The 15,805-nt window shown below is 40.9% G+C and overlaps 1 protein-coding gene across 1 annotated transcript in view; it reads left to right on the top strand.

Annotated features, from left to right (window-relative positions):
* The window catches only part of LOC125620707 (neural-cadherin-like), a 106,244-nt gene that overhangs the window by 85,710 nt on the left and 4,729 nt on the right, over nucleotides 1–15,805 (top strand). Inside the window, exons 25-32 of the mRNA XM_048816763.2 lie at nucleotides 1,158–1,285; nucleotides 2,192–2,315; nucleotides 3,601–3,781; nucleotides 5,139–5,305; nucleotides 5,942–6,206; nucleotides 8,454–8,634; nucleotides 10,533–10,777; nucleotides 12,671–12,825. Coding sequence (XP_048672720.2) covers nucleotides 1,158–1,285; nucleotides 2,192–2,315; nucleotides 3,601–3,781; nucleotides 5,139–5,305; nucleotides 5,942–6,206; nucleotides 8,454–8,634; nucleotides 10,533–10,777; nucleotides 12,671–12,825 — 1,446 coding nt within the window. The remainder of the gene's footprint in view (nucleotides 1–1,157; nucleotides 1,286–2,191; nucleotides 2,316–3,600; nucleotides 3,782–5,138; nucleotides 5,306–5,941; nucleotides 6,207–8,453; nucleotides 8,635–10,532; nucleotides 10,778–12,670; nucleotides 12,826–15,805) is intronic.

Here is a 15,805-nt window from a genome sequence, read left to right as displayed (position 1 = left end):
CATCTCCCCCTAATTGTGTGTGTGTGGGGGGGTAGAGATTACCAGGACCTCAGTCAGCGAAGACTTCAGGTCTCCCCTTTTTTCCATAGGCAAAAGGACCACCAGTGCAATGCTGGGTCCCACTTACTTCTGGAAGACTGGTCCTTTTTAGTCTTATCTGTGCTGGCCACTGAGGACACCGCCAATTAGTATCACATTTAGGGTCACATCCTGACCCACACTACTTGGTAGCGATTTCTAGAATTGCCAGCTTTGGTTGGATGAATTCCTGGAGATTTTATCACATGACATAATTTTTAATTAAAGATTAATCTTTCATTCCTGGAGACTCCAGGACAGTCCTTGAGGGTTGGCAACCATAGCGATTTCCTGCCTGGATCCAGTCCCTAAGGTCATGGAGCCAAATGTCTGCCCCCACATCAAGAGAGGAACTTTGTCACCCCTAAAAAGCTTGAGCCTTGAATATTGGATGTCTCTGTGTGTGATCTCTGAGCCATCTACTCTGAAAATTAAACTAGCCAGTTCCCAGTTAACATTTTTTTCAGGCCCTGGGCTGTATTGACAGCTTCCTGCCAAACTCGCTTTGCAAGCAACCTTGACCAAACCAGTCTTGTGTGTAACCTCCACTCTCTAATCAATTCCACATCCCTCTGAATGCTAATTCTTAAATTCAGTTTGGTGCAAGCCCCAAGATCATTTACACTAAGGTGAAAAATTAGGACATTTGGTGACCGCAGTCCGGCCATCGTCAAGTGAGAAGGAGCGTGAGCTGATCGGCCATATCATCACAGGCATACAGCTTCAGCCTTGAATCTCAGTTGTAATCCACCTGCTGACCTAGTCACCATCTCGCTGGCCCAATGCGCAATAGAAAGCTTGCAGATCCAGACATTGACCCTCCTCACAATGTCTCCTGCAATCACAAATGACAAGGTTAGTGTGGGTCCCTGGCATGGCCTAGCAACCTACTGGTAGGGTGAATATAGGTCCTGTAACACTCCGGTTTCCGGCACCCAGTTGCCCAGAACTGCCATTTGCATAGTGCAAGGGAGAGGGAAATGGCTAAAACTTCAGTACAAGGTTTGAAGCAGTTCAGTGAAGCACAGTGTAATTCTTCATTTTATGGTATGACAGTAGCCTTATATGTTTTGGTGCAGGATGTTCGATTCACTTTGGATCGTTGCAGTGCAGCTATCGTTTCAGAGATAGAGGGACCAGGTAAATGGTTGTCAACTGAAGACCGCACAGACTGTGAGGTCACGGAGACTATTCCACAAAGAGGAAGGTAACAGTGCACTTCTGGAGATTAACTGAAAAATAATTTAATATCTTTGAACATCTAATTTATAAAGATGAAAGGAGGGTTGTTAATGCTTCAGAAGACATCTGTGCATTTCTACAGTGTTTTCTATCCAAGGATCTCAAAGCGCTATACAAACATTAATGAACTAACCTACCTCAGAGTTTGTGATATGCTCAAGGTCATAGATCAAGTCCGTAGTAGATCCAGGAACAGAATCCATATCTCCTGTACTATGCCTTTACCACACGATTATTCTCCCTCACCCGACAGACACTCCTTAATTATTAAACAGTTATTGGACCTGTTACTCCAAACCTTACTAACAAATTTGTTCCATTGACTTTAAACGGAGCAGGGTTGGACCCCAACTAAATCAGATTTTATGTGCTCAATACTGTAAATCTTGTAAATTCTCAATTAAAACTAGTAACAAACATAAATGTGTAAGGGCAAATTTAGCTGTCAATTATACAAGTGTAAATCTGGAGTAATTCCAGCCCTACACTTCTGTGATTGTATGACTTCAGTAAGATTACCTTAATGGTGCCAATCTATATAACTGAGAGTAATTTGTAATCCTGAAGTCTGATTCGTAGATTGTAACACCTTAAAACTCCCATCACTTCAGTGCTAAACTTGAAAATGCCATATGTAATCCTTAGGGCCAAATTCTCTTCTGGGTGACTCCATTGTTTTCAGTGGAGTTACACTAGCAGAGAATTTGGTTTTTAGTTTTTCTTATCCTTGTAGAAAGTTGCCATTCCTCAAATTTATTCTTTGGAAATGCAAGAGTGGTGTTATTTATCTTCCCTATACTGCAGTGTATGTATTTTAAGGTAAAACATGCCCATTTATATTCATTTTTATTATGCATCTCACTGTTCAAAGGTATTTGGATGTGATCCAAGTTCTTCAGCTGGGTGGTGTAAAAGAATCAATTCCGTATTCATACCCTCAGTTACAGCACAAGCATTTTACTGGCTGCCTGCGCAATTTAATCTTGGATACTCAGGTAAGAGAGGAGGTGTCATGATTTTTGCATTTGTAAAGATGCATTACTTTTGGGTTTAGAGTTTTAGGAATTTTTTATGAGAAATGGGATTTGTATTCTGAAGATGTAGACACTCTTCTGGTTCTGATTAGTAATGGACTGACCCCATAAGGCTTTAGTAGCTTCCTGCAGGATTGGCCCTATAGTGCATCTCTTATTTTCAATGAGTTGCCTACATACTTATTTTTTACCCTTTTTTGAGCAATTGTTATATGTTCAGCAGCGGAAATGTATAAGATATGTCGTTTACATTGAATAGCAAATAGAGAATATAATGTTAAGGTCTTAGGCTGATGAGTCATTTCAAATAATGCTAAATCATGGGAAAGTAGTTGTCATTAGGACTCTTGAGTAGGCTGTAACCTCCACAAATTGCCATAAAGGTGATCATTTTGCTTAGCAATGCTATGAAGATGTAGAAGCTAGATAAATTTGTTACCATATATAAAGCAATAGAATATACCATTTATGGGTTTAATGACAGTTGGCATCTCTGATTCACACTGAGGCCAGCCAGCTTGATGAAATGTGTTGTCATTTGTGCTTCTCTGGCAATGTGGGAGTCCACTGGGGAACAGCAAAAGCCAGCTTCCAGTCTGTTATAATGTTGGTTGAACAGGTAGATGAAACTTTAGAGACACACATCATGGCTTCAGATACACATGTGCAGCTCCCATTAAAGTAAACCACCACTTGGGGTTTTTTCTATTAAATGTCAGATTCATCTCAGCTTATATCAGGCACAATGGTATTGGGTTTTGTTTTTTTTTCATGGATAGTATAATTAACATAAAAACCTCTCTCTTACCTGGAAGCAGATGTTTCTGTGAGACCCAGACTGTGCTGTTGTTTATCTCCTACTGTCCCACCTTCTATTGTTTATCCATCTATCCTGCCAGGTAACATTCCCTAACTCCCCCACCAGGAATTTCTGAATGTTAATGAAATATATATAGACCCATGCCAGCTTTATTTTAAATGCTGGAGTTTTCCTTTAGTCAGTGTGTGTTGCTTGAGAGTATCCGTATGCAAAATATGACCCTTGTTGTTTAATATTTAAAAGTCAAACATTTATTAAACATGTCAAAAACTAGTGCCTTTTAAAACAAAACATGGCTTCAGCTCTACAAAAGAGAGAAATTAGAATTATACAGACAGTGTGGTGTAGTGTAGCTATTGATCTCTGGGATAAAGTTTAACTGCTTGTTAAAATGAAGTCACAATGTTCTCTGATTTTCTCTTTAAGGTGTATGACCTTGAATCTCCTGCAGAGTCCCTGAATAGCTCCCCTGGCTGTGCACTGACAGATGGGAGCTGTGAGGCCACGGGCTCCTCTTCCTGTGGCATTCATGGGAGATGTCTTGGCGAGTGGGCCTCATTCAGCTGTCACTGTTTGCCAGGTTACTATGGCTACAGATGTGATAAAGGTGAAGTCTTTTTTTCTCTATGATGTTATTGATGGCTGTGATGGTGCAGTTTATGGAACAGTACCCTTAAGATGTTCACAATTAATGACACTTTTGATAAGGCTTTGAACATACTGATTGCCCAGGATCATATTCTAATTTTTTGGTTGGGTATTTTTTGTTAATCCCACCCCTCATTTTAATTCCTTTGTGAAATGTCTTCCTCATCACCAGATCGTCTCTTTTACACTGATGGTATCTATGCAACTGGGTGTGGTGTTCTGTCCTATCTGGTGGCACCAAGACCACTTAGAGAGAGGTGAGTCTGCTCTACAGCCTTAGCTAAGAGCCAGTTGACTTTTAGCTCATGCAGTAGAGGCTCATTCACTAAGCTCCAGAGGCTCCAGGTTCGATCCCGCCCGCCATCGACTAGGGTCTGTCGGTGTTACACACTCACTAATTGGGATGGGACAGAATCAGAATTGCTCAGCTGCGTGTCGTAAGCACTGTACTGCTAACATCAAAAGGATATTATTTTCTAGGGCCAAGAGGTCTGTGTTTTTGGTGTAGGAGGATCTGAGTTCCATCCCTGCTGCCTCCAGGTGGCCAATGTTTGCAGCAAAGTGACAACCATAAAGTCCTAGGTAGCCACAGATTTGTTACACTGATTTAAATGTGTCCTCATCCTCTTCCCATTGTCTTGGTCAGAGACTGTGGGCAGACAGGAGAGACTGTGTTTGATCTGCATCCTGAAGCAGGAGTTCAAAAAGGAATTCAGGCGATTGCTGGAGAAAAAGAAGAGTTAATTGCGCACAAGTAAAAGGCATTTCCATTGTGTTGCTAAATGAGGCCTTATCTAACTTGTGTTAATTTTAAAGGCGCTGCTGTAAACATGCTTTAAAAACAATTAAAATATTCATTTCTAGTTATGGAGCTACATGGACTGGTCCTTGGTCAGCAGGCTGGGAAAAGAGGAGGAGTGCTGGGGAGGCACTGGGCTCAGTCACTTGGGTAGGGATCCCTGTGCAGAAAATATGCTCAGTCCCTCGGGGAAGGAGCAGTGTGAGGGAGGACCTCCTGTTACTTTCTGTTAACCCCCTCTGAGCATTTTAAACAGCAGCATTAACAGGATCCAGATGGAGATGCGCTTAACCCTACTCAGTGGAGGAATCTACCATGTCTTTGAAAATGAAGGCAGGGAAGAGCTACTGGGAGAGCAGTGGCAAAGTCTTGAAGGACTTCCCCAAAAAGGCATGTTATGTCAGCACTGGAGACCATTTCACTGGGCTGTTTACACTAATTTGGAGAAATTCTTTATTTTACTTACTTCGCTCTTTTCCTGCTTAGGGTAATTTTTAAAAGGTTTTGAATTTCTTAGTTGCCAAAGAATACTCCTTTGGGCCAGGGAGCCACATTCGGTATCTGCTTCCCGTTGCTGTGCCTGCCCGCAGGACGCTGTTAGAGGTGACGGTCAGGACACGACAGCCCAATAGTGTCATCATGAGCATGGCTTCCCGAGCCAAGGATGAACACATCACCCTGCAGGTTAGTGAATAGTCTTGGACACACAGCACAGAGTGAATTCAGTTCCAGCTCATGTGTAGCCCAGTGAAACATGGATAAGAGAGTACTTTTGTGCTGTACGCTGCCCTAGCAAGTAAAATACTACTTGAAAATCTGTACTGTACAATTCTGTTAATTCATGCTCGTAAAGTGGGCCTGATTCTCCACTAGTTAAACTGACTGTACACTTGTGTCATCCCATTGGCTGCAGTGGAGTTACATCGGTGTACAATGGGATCAGAACAGTGATCCATCTAGTCCTGTGTCTCCATCTAATATCCCATCACAGGCCATTGGGCCTATTTACCATGAATATTTAATTACCAAAACCATGTTATCTCATCATACCATCTCCTCCATAAACTTATCAAGTTTAAATCTTAAAGCCAAATAGATCTTTCGCCCTCACTGCTTCCCTTGGAAGGCTATTCCAAAACTTGGACTGAACTGGCAACATAGATGTGACAGAATCACATTCCTAACCCCCTGAGCCAGTCCGTTGTCTTTGTCTAAGTTTAAGTAAACATTTTTGTCAAGATAGTTCATTAGTTAAAAGAAGTTTGGTTGAAGTAACCTGACAGATCAAATACAGGACTGATTGTGATTTTCTTCCACAAGGTTGTTCAGGGATTCTTAATGGTCTCATATAACCTGGGCGATGGAGACTATGCTGTAAACCTTCCCTCCTACAACATTGATAATGGTGAGTGGCATCATATCACCCTGGAGAGAATTGAAAACGAATTTACCCTTCGCCTTTATGAAGGAGGTGGGAAGAGAGAAATCCTGAGAGCAGCAGGAGTATGCAAAGAGATTGTGATTGATCCCAGTAGGTTGGTCCTTGGAAACACCTACCCTGTCAATCAGAACCGAAGTTTTCAAGGTAAGGAACTCTTGGTTTAACTGGGGCATAAGAATGTAGAAGGCCTATTGGTATGATGTGTGCACATTAAGTGAAGTTCACTTTCTCGGCACAAAGCCTGAGTTGAACGGATTTTTTGCAAGGCAGCTTTGTGGGGATTTGTCAAGAAAGTCAAAATCCACCCATACTAGGGGAAAGGTACAGGAAAAGCCCCATCCACAGCTTATACTTTAGCCACTGGGCTAAAACAAGGGCAGTGACTCCTGCATACCACCTATCCAGAGGTTTGTGGCAACAGGTTCTGTGTATAATTGGAAATCCACTGGTTTCAACCCCCTCCAGTCGTACTGCAAATTTCCCTCCTGAATTAGATATGCAAGCCTGGATCTGCCATGTGCATCCATTTTGCAGCTGCCCAAGCCTAAAAAGCAGAACCGTAGCAGTTCTCTACATTTGGGGCATCTGTTGCCCCTACACTGCTGGGTGAATTACCTTCTTGTGAGAAGTATTGTTCATTGCTAGGGCCCTACTAAATTCACAGCCATGAAAAATGTGTCACAGACTGTGAAATCTGGTTTCCCACTGTGAAATCTGGTCTTTTGTGTGCTTTTACCCTATACTATACAGATTTTACGGGGGAGACCAGCGTTTCTCAAATTGGGGGTCCTGACTCAAAAGGGAGCTGCAGGTGGAGTCACAAGGTTATTTTAGTGGGGTCATGGTATTGCCACCCTTACTTCTGCACTGCCCTCAGAGCTGGGCAGCCAGAGAGTTATGGGCCAGGCACCCAGCTCTGAAGGCAGCATCCCACCAGTAGCAGCAGAGATGTAAGGGAGGCAATATCATACCAGGCCATCCTTACTTCTGCCTTGCTGCTGGCGGTGGCTCTGCCTTCAGAGCTGGGCTCCCGGCCAGCAGCCACCGCTCTCCAGCTGCTCAGGCCTGTAGGCAGCGCCGCCACCAGCAGCAGCGCAGAAGTAAGGGTAGCAGCACCGCAACCCCTCCCCACCAAACTCCTTTTTGCGTCAGGACTCCTACAATTACAACACCGTGACATTTTGGATTTAAGTAGCTGAAATAATGAAATTTATGATTTTTAAAATCCTGTAACCATTGAATTGACCAAAATGGACCATGAATTTGGTAGGGCCCTATTCATTGCACAGCACATTGCAAAACAGATTTTCTTAACTTTAAATGCTGCTAGGAAAACAGCAATAGGCTATGTGGATTTTGGATTACTGAGGCTCAGGTCTCCCAGCTGAAAGATTATAATGGTGTCAACTGGAACTTCCACTAGGACAGGCTAAAATGTTCCTTAAACTAGAGTTAAGGTTTTAAATATGTATCAACAACTGATTGAAAAAGGTCTTAATATAATGTTGTAGATTAAAATGCAAACAACTCTCATGAAAACAGAAAATGCGAAGTTAAGGTTACAAAAAGGGGAAGCAGAGAAACACGGAGCCATGGGTACCAAAACCAACCTTTACTGTGCCCTCATATTTCCACTCATCCTCCATGCAGGTGTGGGATTGTACTGTATCTTCAATATTGGCATACAATCCACATACCCCACTACACTGTACAATACTGCACAGACAAACGTATAATCTGTGCATCACACATCTGCCATCTTCGTGACCAGAGGTTGGCCTTCAGTTAATCCTCCTGTGACAAGACAGTAACATCTCTGGGGAGAGAAGGGATGCTCTGGTGGGTGAAACATAGGAGAGGGAGTCCCAAAACCTGGTGTGACATATATGCACCTGGGTCCTACATTCTGTTTACAAATCCAGTCAGTATTGTAATTTTTTATTGGTAGTGCATCCCCAGCCTCCTCAGTCATTATTGGTCTTTTTTTTTCTTGTATGAAAGAGAACTTTAATATAGTTCTTTTTCACACACACACCCTGAGACACAGGTAAACACTGGAGGAGCACACTCTCTTTCCTTCTTGCGATTTGAACCCTCCCTTAGAAATCATAGTAAAATGGTGAATTGGTAACTGGCACAGGTGTCTTTCACTCAATCAGATAGGGAGCCGGATAATAATCGGGATGCAACTCCAAAATTTGGATATTGGGATCTGGCCCATATCTAATGGGATGGATCAGACTCCCCTAAAGTTTTGGAAAATAACTTTGTGGCTTCGGCCCATCTCTAAATATACCATATGCTCAGTCTGATAGTAATGACAGCTGTTTCAAATAGTACTTCTTGCTGAATAGCTTTCAAAACCCAAGTCCCTTTTGTTTTTTGCCTTAGGATGTATGAAGGATGTCAGATTTAATAACTACAGGCTGCCTCTGGATACTCATACTAAGGAGCTGGTGTCAGTATTAAGTGCCCAAGGAGTGAAAGAAGGCTGCTCTTCAGAGGCTTGTAGGAACAACCCCTGTAGCCAGCCATTTATTTGTATTGACTTGTGGATGATGCATGAATGCAGGTAATTGGGGGAAGCAAAAGCATAAAAAATGCCACGGCAACGTGGGAGGGTTGGATGCTGAAAAGTATGTAAGTTGAATCTTGCCACTAGAAAGTCCTCTGTATTGCATCATCCAGTTAAAACGACAGTGAAATACAGGGCCAAATTTTACCCTTGTTTATGCCTCTGCAACCTCATTAGCTTCAGTAGAGTTTACTGATGTAAATCAGAGCACAGTCCCTTTCAACCAGCTCCTCAACTGGTATAAAATGGTGTATCTCCAATGACTGCAATTAAGATAAACAGATTAACACCAGCTGAGCATTTGGCTTTCTGCTCTATTAAAGCTGCTCATGGAGTATTGCAAATACAGAACAATTTGACCCACTTTCTGAAAACTGAAATTGGGAAGTAATATGGAATGACTGTGCTACTAGATTTCTAAAATGAGCAGCTCTGAAGATAGCCTGGATATAAACATTGTTTTTGTGTGTCAGATGCCCTTTAAACAGTAGAAAATGTTAGGCATAAATCAGAGGATATGATCTATAGTGAATGCTGTATCTTGTCATACTAAGTTCAAGCAGGAGTGCTACCATGTGCATTCATTATTATGGGATAATCAAAATTGTGACAATGCTTGAAGTGACTTTTTAAAAAACACAAAACCCTGTTTCTCAAATCAAGAGAGTCAGTCACCTTCAGAACATATTTTCCTGCAAAACCTAAAGGGGCTTAATCCATATTCAGAGTTAACTCCTGACAAATTTAATACCTTAAAACAAAGAAACAAACAAAGAAGACATCTGAACCTAGCTCAAAAGTATATTTTATAACCAGGAGAAAACTGAAAACATGAAAATACTTGTGTTTAGGCTGACAATCTATCTGACAAGGTACAGCTGGATGCAGTTTCGAAGAGCCAGAGTGTTTCTAAAAATTATGGTTTAAGATGGAAACATCATCTCATTCTTCATTCTAAGGCTGGCTTCACTGCAAAATTAACTCCAGTTACCTCCACCGAGTTAACACCTCTTGAGTTAGCCTAGCGCAAATGAATGTAGTCATGCTGCGAAACAGCAGAGTGATTGTTAGCCGTTGATGAGTTGTGCTAGCTAACTAGAGCTGTAGCCTGTACCCCCTGATGTGCCAGCTGACTCAAGTTAAAAGCACCAGCACTCTCAAGTAATGGGGTTTTTTCTGTAGATGAGACTCGAGTTAGGAACACTTGAGTTACAACTGGAGTTAATTTTGCAGTAAAGACAACGCCTTTGTATACTACTCTACTAGCACTGTTCTAATAAGGAGAATTGTAGAGATGTTTTTTGTCACAAATGCTTTAAATCTCTAGAGGCTTGGAGATTCACTGAGCTGGGGAAAACATAGGAGAGGTTAACATCATTTTATGGCACTTGGATAGAGCTGCAAATCCTGCACTTGATCAAACACTTGCTCATGCAGGTAGTTTCACTGGAGCCAGTGTGACTACTGGCATCCCCAAGTCCATTCACACAAGTAAGGGTCTGGAGGAGTGAGCCTCATTATTTTCATCTATGTTTCACTGAAGAGAAAAACTCTTTTAGCCCCTTCCCTTACTTCACTGAGACTATTCATGTGGGTAAGCACTGCAAGAGTAGGAGCTACCTTGGCATAAAACAACTCAGAAGACTGTATTCAGATTAGGGTGACCAGATGTCCTGATTTTATAGGGACAGTCCTGATTTTTGGGTCTTTTTCTCACATAGGCACCTATTACTCCCCACCTCTTGTCCCGATTTTTGATGCTTGCTATCTGGTCAGCCTAATTCAGATATACAGCATGTGTCCCAAGGCTAGTATAGGGTTTTCAGTGCTCTCTTTCATGTCTGCTGACTGTTATCAAGGATTTTTGTTGGTTTACTCTGCTTTTGTCTTTCCAGTTGCCCTCCGGGACATCTGATCACAGAGAATGCCACAGGCAGGCACTGTGTCCATACTGTATGTGCTAAAAGACCCTGTAACTTTGGCACGTGTATCTCCCAGTCTCCAACCAAGTTCCGATGTCATTGCCCTGATGGCTATACTGGCCGTTACTGTGAAATCACACTGGCAATCTTTCACAAGGATGCAGGCTTGAGTTTCAGTTCCATGTTTGCCATCTGCATTTGCTTTTTGGCACTTTTAGGTAGTTATGGCAACTACATCTTATACTACCTTTGGTGATTTAATTTATCTGTTCTCCGTTGGACACTGATCCATGTTGTCTTTCTGTGAAGAATTTGCTTCCTTGTGGAGACTGGACTCTGCCTTTACTGTTTTGTCCTTCTCTCTATTTCATCCACCAACACTGTCACTTTTCATCCCCCTGTGCACAAAAGTTATATTGTTAATTGGCATTGATTCAGCTGAGGAAAGCCCTTGCAGTTTCCTGATTTTGTGGCATTTCATTGCCAAGAAACTGTTCAGAAGGTACAGGTAGATGCAAATTCAGTCAAAGCTAGAAAAAAAATTGCTAGGAGAAAGTCATTATTTAAAATGCAGCCTAGGCATGGAATAGATATTTCAGCCCATGAGAATAGGGTGACCAGACAGTAAGTGTGAAAAATCGGGACAGTGGGTGGGGGGTAATAGGAGTCTATATAAGAAAAAGACCAAAAATCGGGACTGCCCCTATCAAATCGGGACATCTGGTCACCTTACATGAGAAATAAATTGTCACTGAGAGAAGACTTTGGCCTCTGGATCCAGGCTAGGAGCATGTTTATTTTTAATATCTGGCCAATTGTAAGTTATCACAATGTAAATAAATCAGAAGTTGCTGTTTTTTTATAAGAATTTTTGTTATACTTGAGTATCTCAAAATCAGATTCCATTAAAAAAATTGGCAAAGGATTGTTGCATATGGTAAGATCTATATATCACATTCTGGTAAACTGAAGAATGAAAATTTAAACACAGAAATTTCAAAATAAAACTTATGACCAATTTATAAAAATGTTCATTCTCACAGCAAGTACATTTTAAATTTTATACAATAAAGGCCCTGTCCTGTTCTTATTGAAATTGCTGTGGAGTTTTGCCATCGACTTCAATAGGATCAGGACTGGGCATTAAGAGAGGATTTTATTGTGTGTGTTTTACAGTGGAGATGGTAACACACTGTCTACAAGTTTGTATTTACATAATGTTAACAAACATCTTCAATGTAGTAGACATTTTTACAGTTTTCAGCATGTAAATTGCAACTAAACACAATTTTTCTAATTATTTAAATTTGCAGATGTTAAGGCATAAAAATGTGCCTGAATTATTTTTTCTAATAAAGTGTGTGAGACACAATCTCTTCCCTTTGTCTCATGTTGTCTTATGCTTCATTTCTGTTCTTGTTCACAGAATTGTATCTGTTCCTCAGAACTCATCTGCATCAGTTTTTGTTCTACATCTTTGTATGCATTTTCTGTTAAGCATCAAGTCTGTCCAAGTCAGTACGGTAAACAGATATTTTAGTCTCAAATAACCATTTCTGCATGCTATTCAGTTCTTCAGTTGTTACTAACTTTGTAATAAAGGAAAACCTCAAGGCCTCTCCTTCTCCCTTTGATATCACTTGTAACTACACTTACTGTTAATGGAAGTAATGCTCAAAGCAAAAGGAGAGCTGACCTCTACAGCTGCAGATGATTTTATGGACTTGGCTTTTAAAGGGCCTGAATCCTCTCTCTTTATACTGGCTTTAAATCAATATACCTACTTTGGCCCAAATCCTTGAAGGTTCTTAGGCATCTAACTTCGATTGAAATCAGTGGGAGTTAGGCATCTAAATAAATGCCTTTGAGGATATGGGCCACTGATTTCAATTAAGTTACTTCTGGTTTACAATGATGTGAGAGCAGACTCTGGCACTTAGTGTGAAGACTGAAGCCGTTCTACCATTTCAGTTCTGACTTCAGTCTGGCAGTGCAATATCCAGTGATAGTTACTGTCTTTAGCAGACTGCAGTATTTTTTTAAAAAATGTGTTATTCTCTGCTTCATTTCTGAATGATCACTCTCTGCTTCACTCCCATGTGCGCACACAGTTCTGTTCAGTGGTGCTTTCCTGTGGACTCGCTGGAAGAGTCACAAAGGTTTGAATGGAGGAGTTTACCATGTCTCTGCCTATCATGATGACTTGGAGGACATAAGAGAAAATATCCTCAACTATAATGAAGAAGGGGGTGGGGAGCAAGATCAAGTAAGGATCACTCCATTAAATGAATATGATACAAGAGGGCTAGTGGTTCTCCACACTAATGAAATACAGTGGTTTCAGTTGTACTTTACCCTTAGCCACCGTGCTGCTGGTTACATTACCGCAAGCAACCGATGAACCTATTTGTAAGGTTGCATGTGTTTTTTTTTTTTACAAATGGATACATAAAGGTCTATAAAAGTTTAATTTGCCTTAAAGCTGAAGTACCTGTGAGTGATTATAAATGCTTGTAGGATGAGTTTAGCAGTTAAAGAATTTATGGTTGATCCTTTTCTGGCTTCATGCTCTGGAGGTTCTGCCGTTGTCAGTGGCAATTACTGCTATAGCGATAAGGTTTTCGAAAACTCTAACATGAAATCTTCAGGACCACCTCTTTTGATGACACTTCTTACCACATTTTGTGTGTTATTAGAACATGACTTATTACACCTTAAAGTCTCTCAGTTTTTATTCATTAAGGGATGCTGGTACTATCCTTGTTTTAGCTAAAGCTTTTTAGCTCTTGGAATAAAATAGCAGGGCCCCTTGTGTTCTCCTCTCTCCTGGGAAGAGAAGCAAATACCAGAGTATAAAACTGTTTTTGTACTTTTAATATACAACACGCCACACCAAACAGGTTATTCTCACATTTCTATTTGTCCTGCACATGGATTACCGGAGTTTTAGCTTATATTGCTATTCAGAAGAAATGTAACAGATAATTACAGATTTGTTAATTTTTTAAAAAAAGATAATTTTGCTGAACATTTAATGTTTGTTATGTCAGAAACAGTAAGAGACTATTGCCTGTTTTAAAACACTTCATTTTATCCAGTGGAAGGTGCAACAGTATTTCTGAGCTTATGGTTGGCATGCCATGAGTGCTACAGAACAAAGAAAACATAACTTTAACATAGTTTTAAAATCTGAATATTAAACTTCCAAATAAATAAGCACGCAAAGAGTTCTTATGCATTAACATTTCTATTGAACATTTATGGGAGCCAGCTGAAAAAATAATCTCTCACTTGTAAAATGTCCTCAAATTTTTGATGAATTACTGTGAATGCATTTTAAATACCTAGGGGGATATTTCGCAAGTGGCATATGGAATTATGTTCACAGATTCTGTTAGTTTTAATAAGATTATTTCCTCTGCTACATTTGCCACACATGGTTCATACATTGAGGAAATAGTGTTTGTATGACAGGTCTACAGGAGTTTCCCTTAGAAGAATTAAAGCATGTTCTTTTCATAAAGCAGCAAAATCCAAACAACCAAATGACCCCCAATCAAAGATGATCTTAAAGTGTGGAAGCACACAGAGAAAATAACATTGACCACCCTGAGATCTTGTTTACTGTAGGCCATTTCCAAATTAATCAGCTTTTTTAAACCGTGGAAACCTTGGTCAAAATCTTCATAAATGGCCACTGATTTTGGGTGCCTAATTCTTGGTGCAGAATTTCAAACCTGAGCACCCCAGAACTTCATAGGAATTAAATGGGTGCAGTCCAATGTTATCTTAACAAATGAACATAAGAGTGTATGCACAGTCGAGAGACCATGTATGAATTTGTTAGCTTGAGGGCAAACCTGGAGAAACAAATGGGTATCCGTGTTGAGTTTCTATATTTGTAATGTGGGGAATGTGCCTTAGAGGAATAAGAATTTTACAGAAAAAAGTACACTGCTGGGTAAAATACTTAACATTGTTTGGTGTTGAGCTAACACTGGCTGGGAAACAAGGGGCAAGGATAATCTTTGGGACTGTAAATTGCCTGATAATGATGTGTATAATTAGAAGAAATGGTATCTATCATTTTATTTTAAGAAACAGAAAAAGCAATGAAACAGGATTTTAATATGACCAACTTCACTGAAGTCCCGATCCTTAACTCTACTCAGGCACACTCCCACCTAATTTGGGAAGGGCCAAAAATGGCAGCTAGCCATTTTGGGAGTTTTGCCTGAGTAAGAAATTCACCATGAGGTCACACAGTAATTATACATAGTGTACACTTATTTAGTACCTTTCATCCTGAAGGGAAACATGAACGTGCTCAACATGCCATCTAGATATCAAATCAACCATCATCAAAATACAGCCACTCCTCTGGAATGGAAATAAGGCAGTTATTCTGTGTTACTTTAAAGTTTTGGAGTCCAATCCTGCGCAGGATTTCTTAGGAGCAGGCGCTCTTACTTTTTACAACCGTCTCTCCCTGACTGAAACGTAGCATAGAGCTAGTCTACAGTAGCTGCACCACTGTAGCGCATTGGGCAAAGATGCTCTGTGCTGATGGGAAGTAAGCTCTCCCATTGGCATGATAAAACCACCTCCGCAAGAGGCGGTCGCTATGGTGATGGGAGAAGCCCTCCCGCCGACATAGCCATGTCCACACCGGTGCTTAGGTCAGTGTAACTTATGTCACTCGAGGGGGTGGCTTGTTCACACCCCTGATCGTCATCAATTATACTGACAAGTGCTCGTATGTACAAGCCCTAAGATTAGGATAATCTTTTTTTTAAGCACAATTTCACTGATGCAAAGGTAGTATTTTGGAATGTACACACTGACGGCTCTGACTGATGGTCTCTAGCTTTAGATAAAACGCATGAGACGTTCAAAGAATTATTATTTAGCCACATAAGAGGTTCTGCATAGCATAGGCACTTCAAACACATCACTCCCCTCAGGGCCTGCCAATGTGCCTAGAAAGACCACCTCTTGGACTGAAAAGATAACCCACATAATCTGTGCTTTGTCTATTTTCTGAAACTCACATCAAGGCTGCCACCAATTAGTGTCTATTGAACTGGTTGTTTTAGTGATGAAGACAGTTGTGCACTTGGAACTGGACTGAAACTTCAAATAACTGTCAGACAGGAATAGCATTTCAACCACTGCAACAATGGCCAGCTTTAGAAACAAAAGATTCTTTACCCTATTGCCAGCCACCTGACCCACACACTCCTCCC

The sequence above is a fragment of the Caretta caretta genome, chromosome 12 (assembly GCF_965140235.1).
Source record: "Caretta caretta isolate rCarCar2 chromosome 12, rCarCar1.hap1, whole genome shotgun sequence".
Classification (NCBI taxonomy): domain Eukaryota; kingdom Metazoa; phylum Chordata; order Testudines; family Cheloniidae; genus Caretta; species Caretta caretta.
Note: the sequence above shows the minus strand (reverse complement) of the source record. Positions and strands in the feature narration are given on the sequence as shown.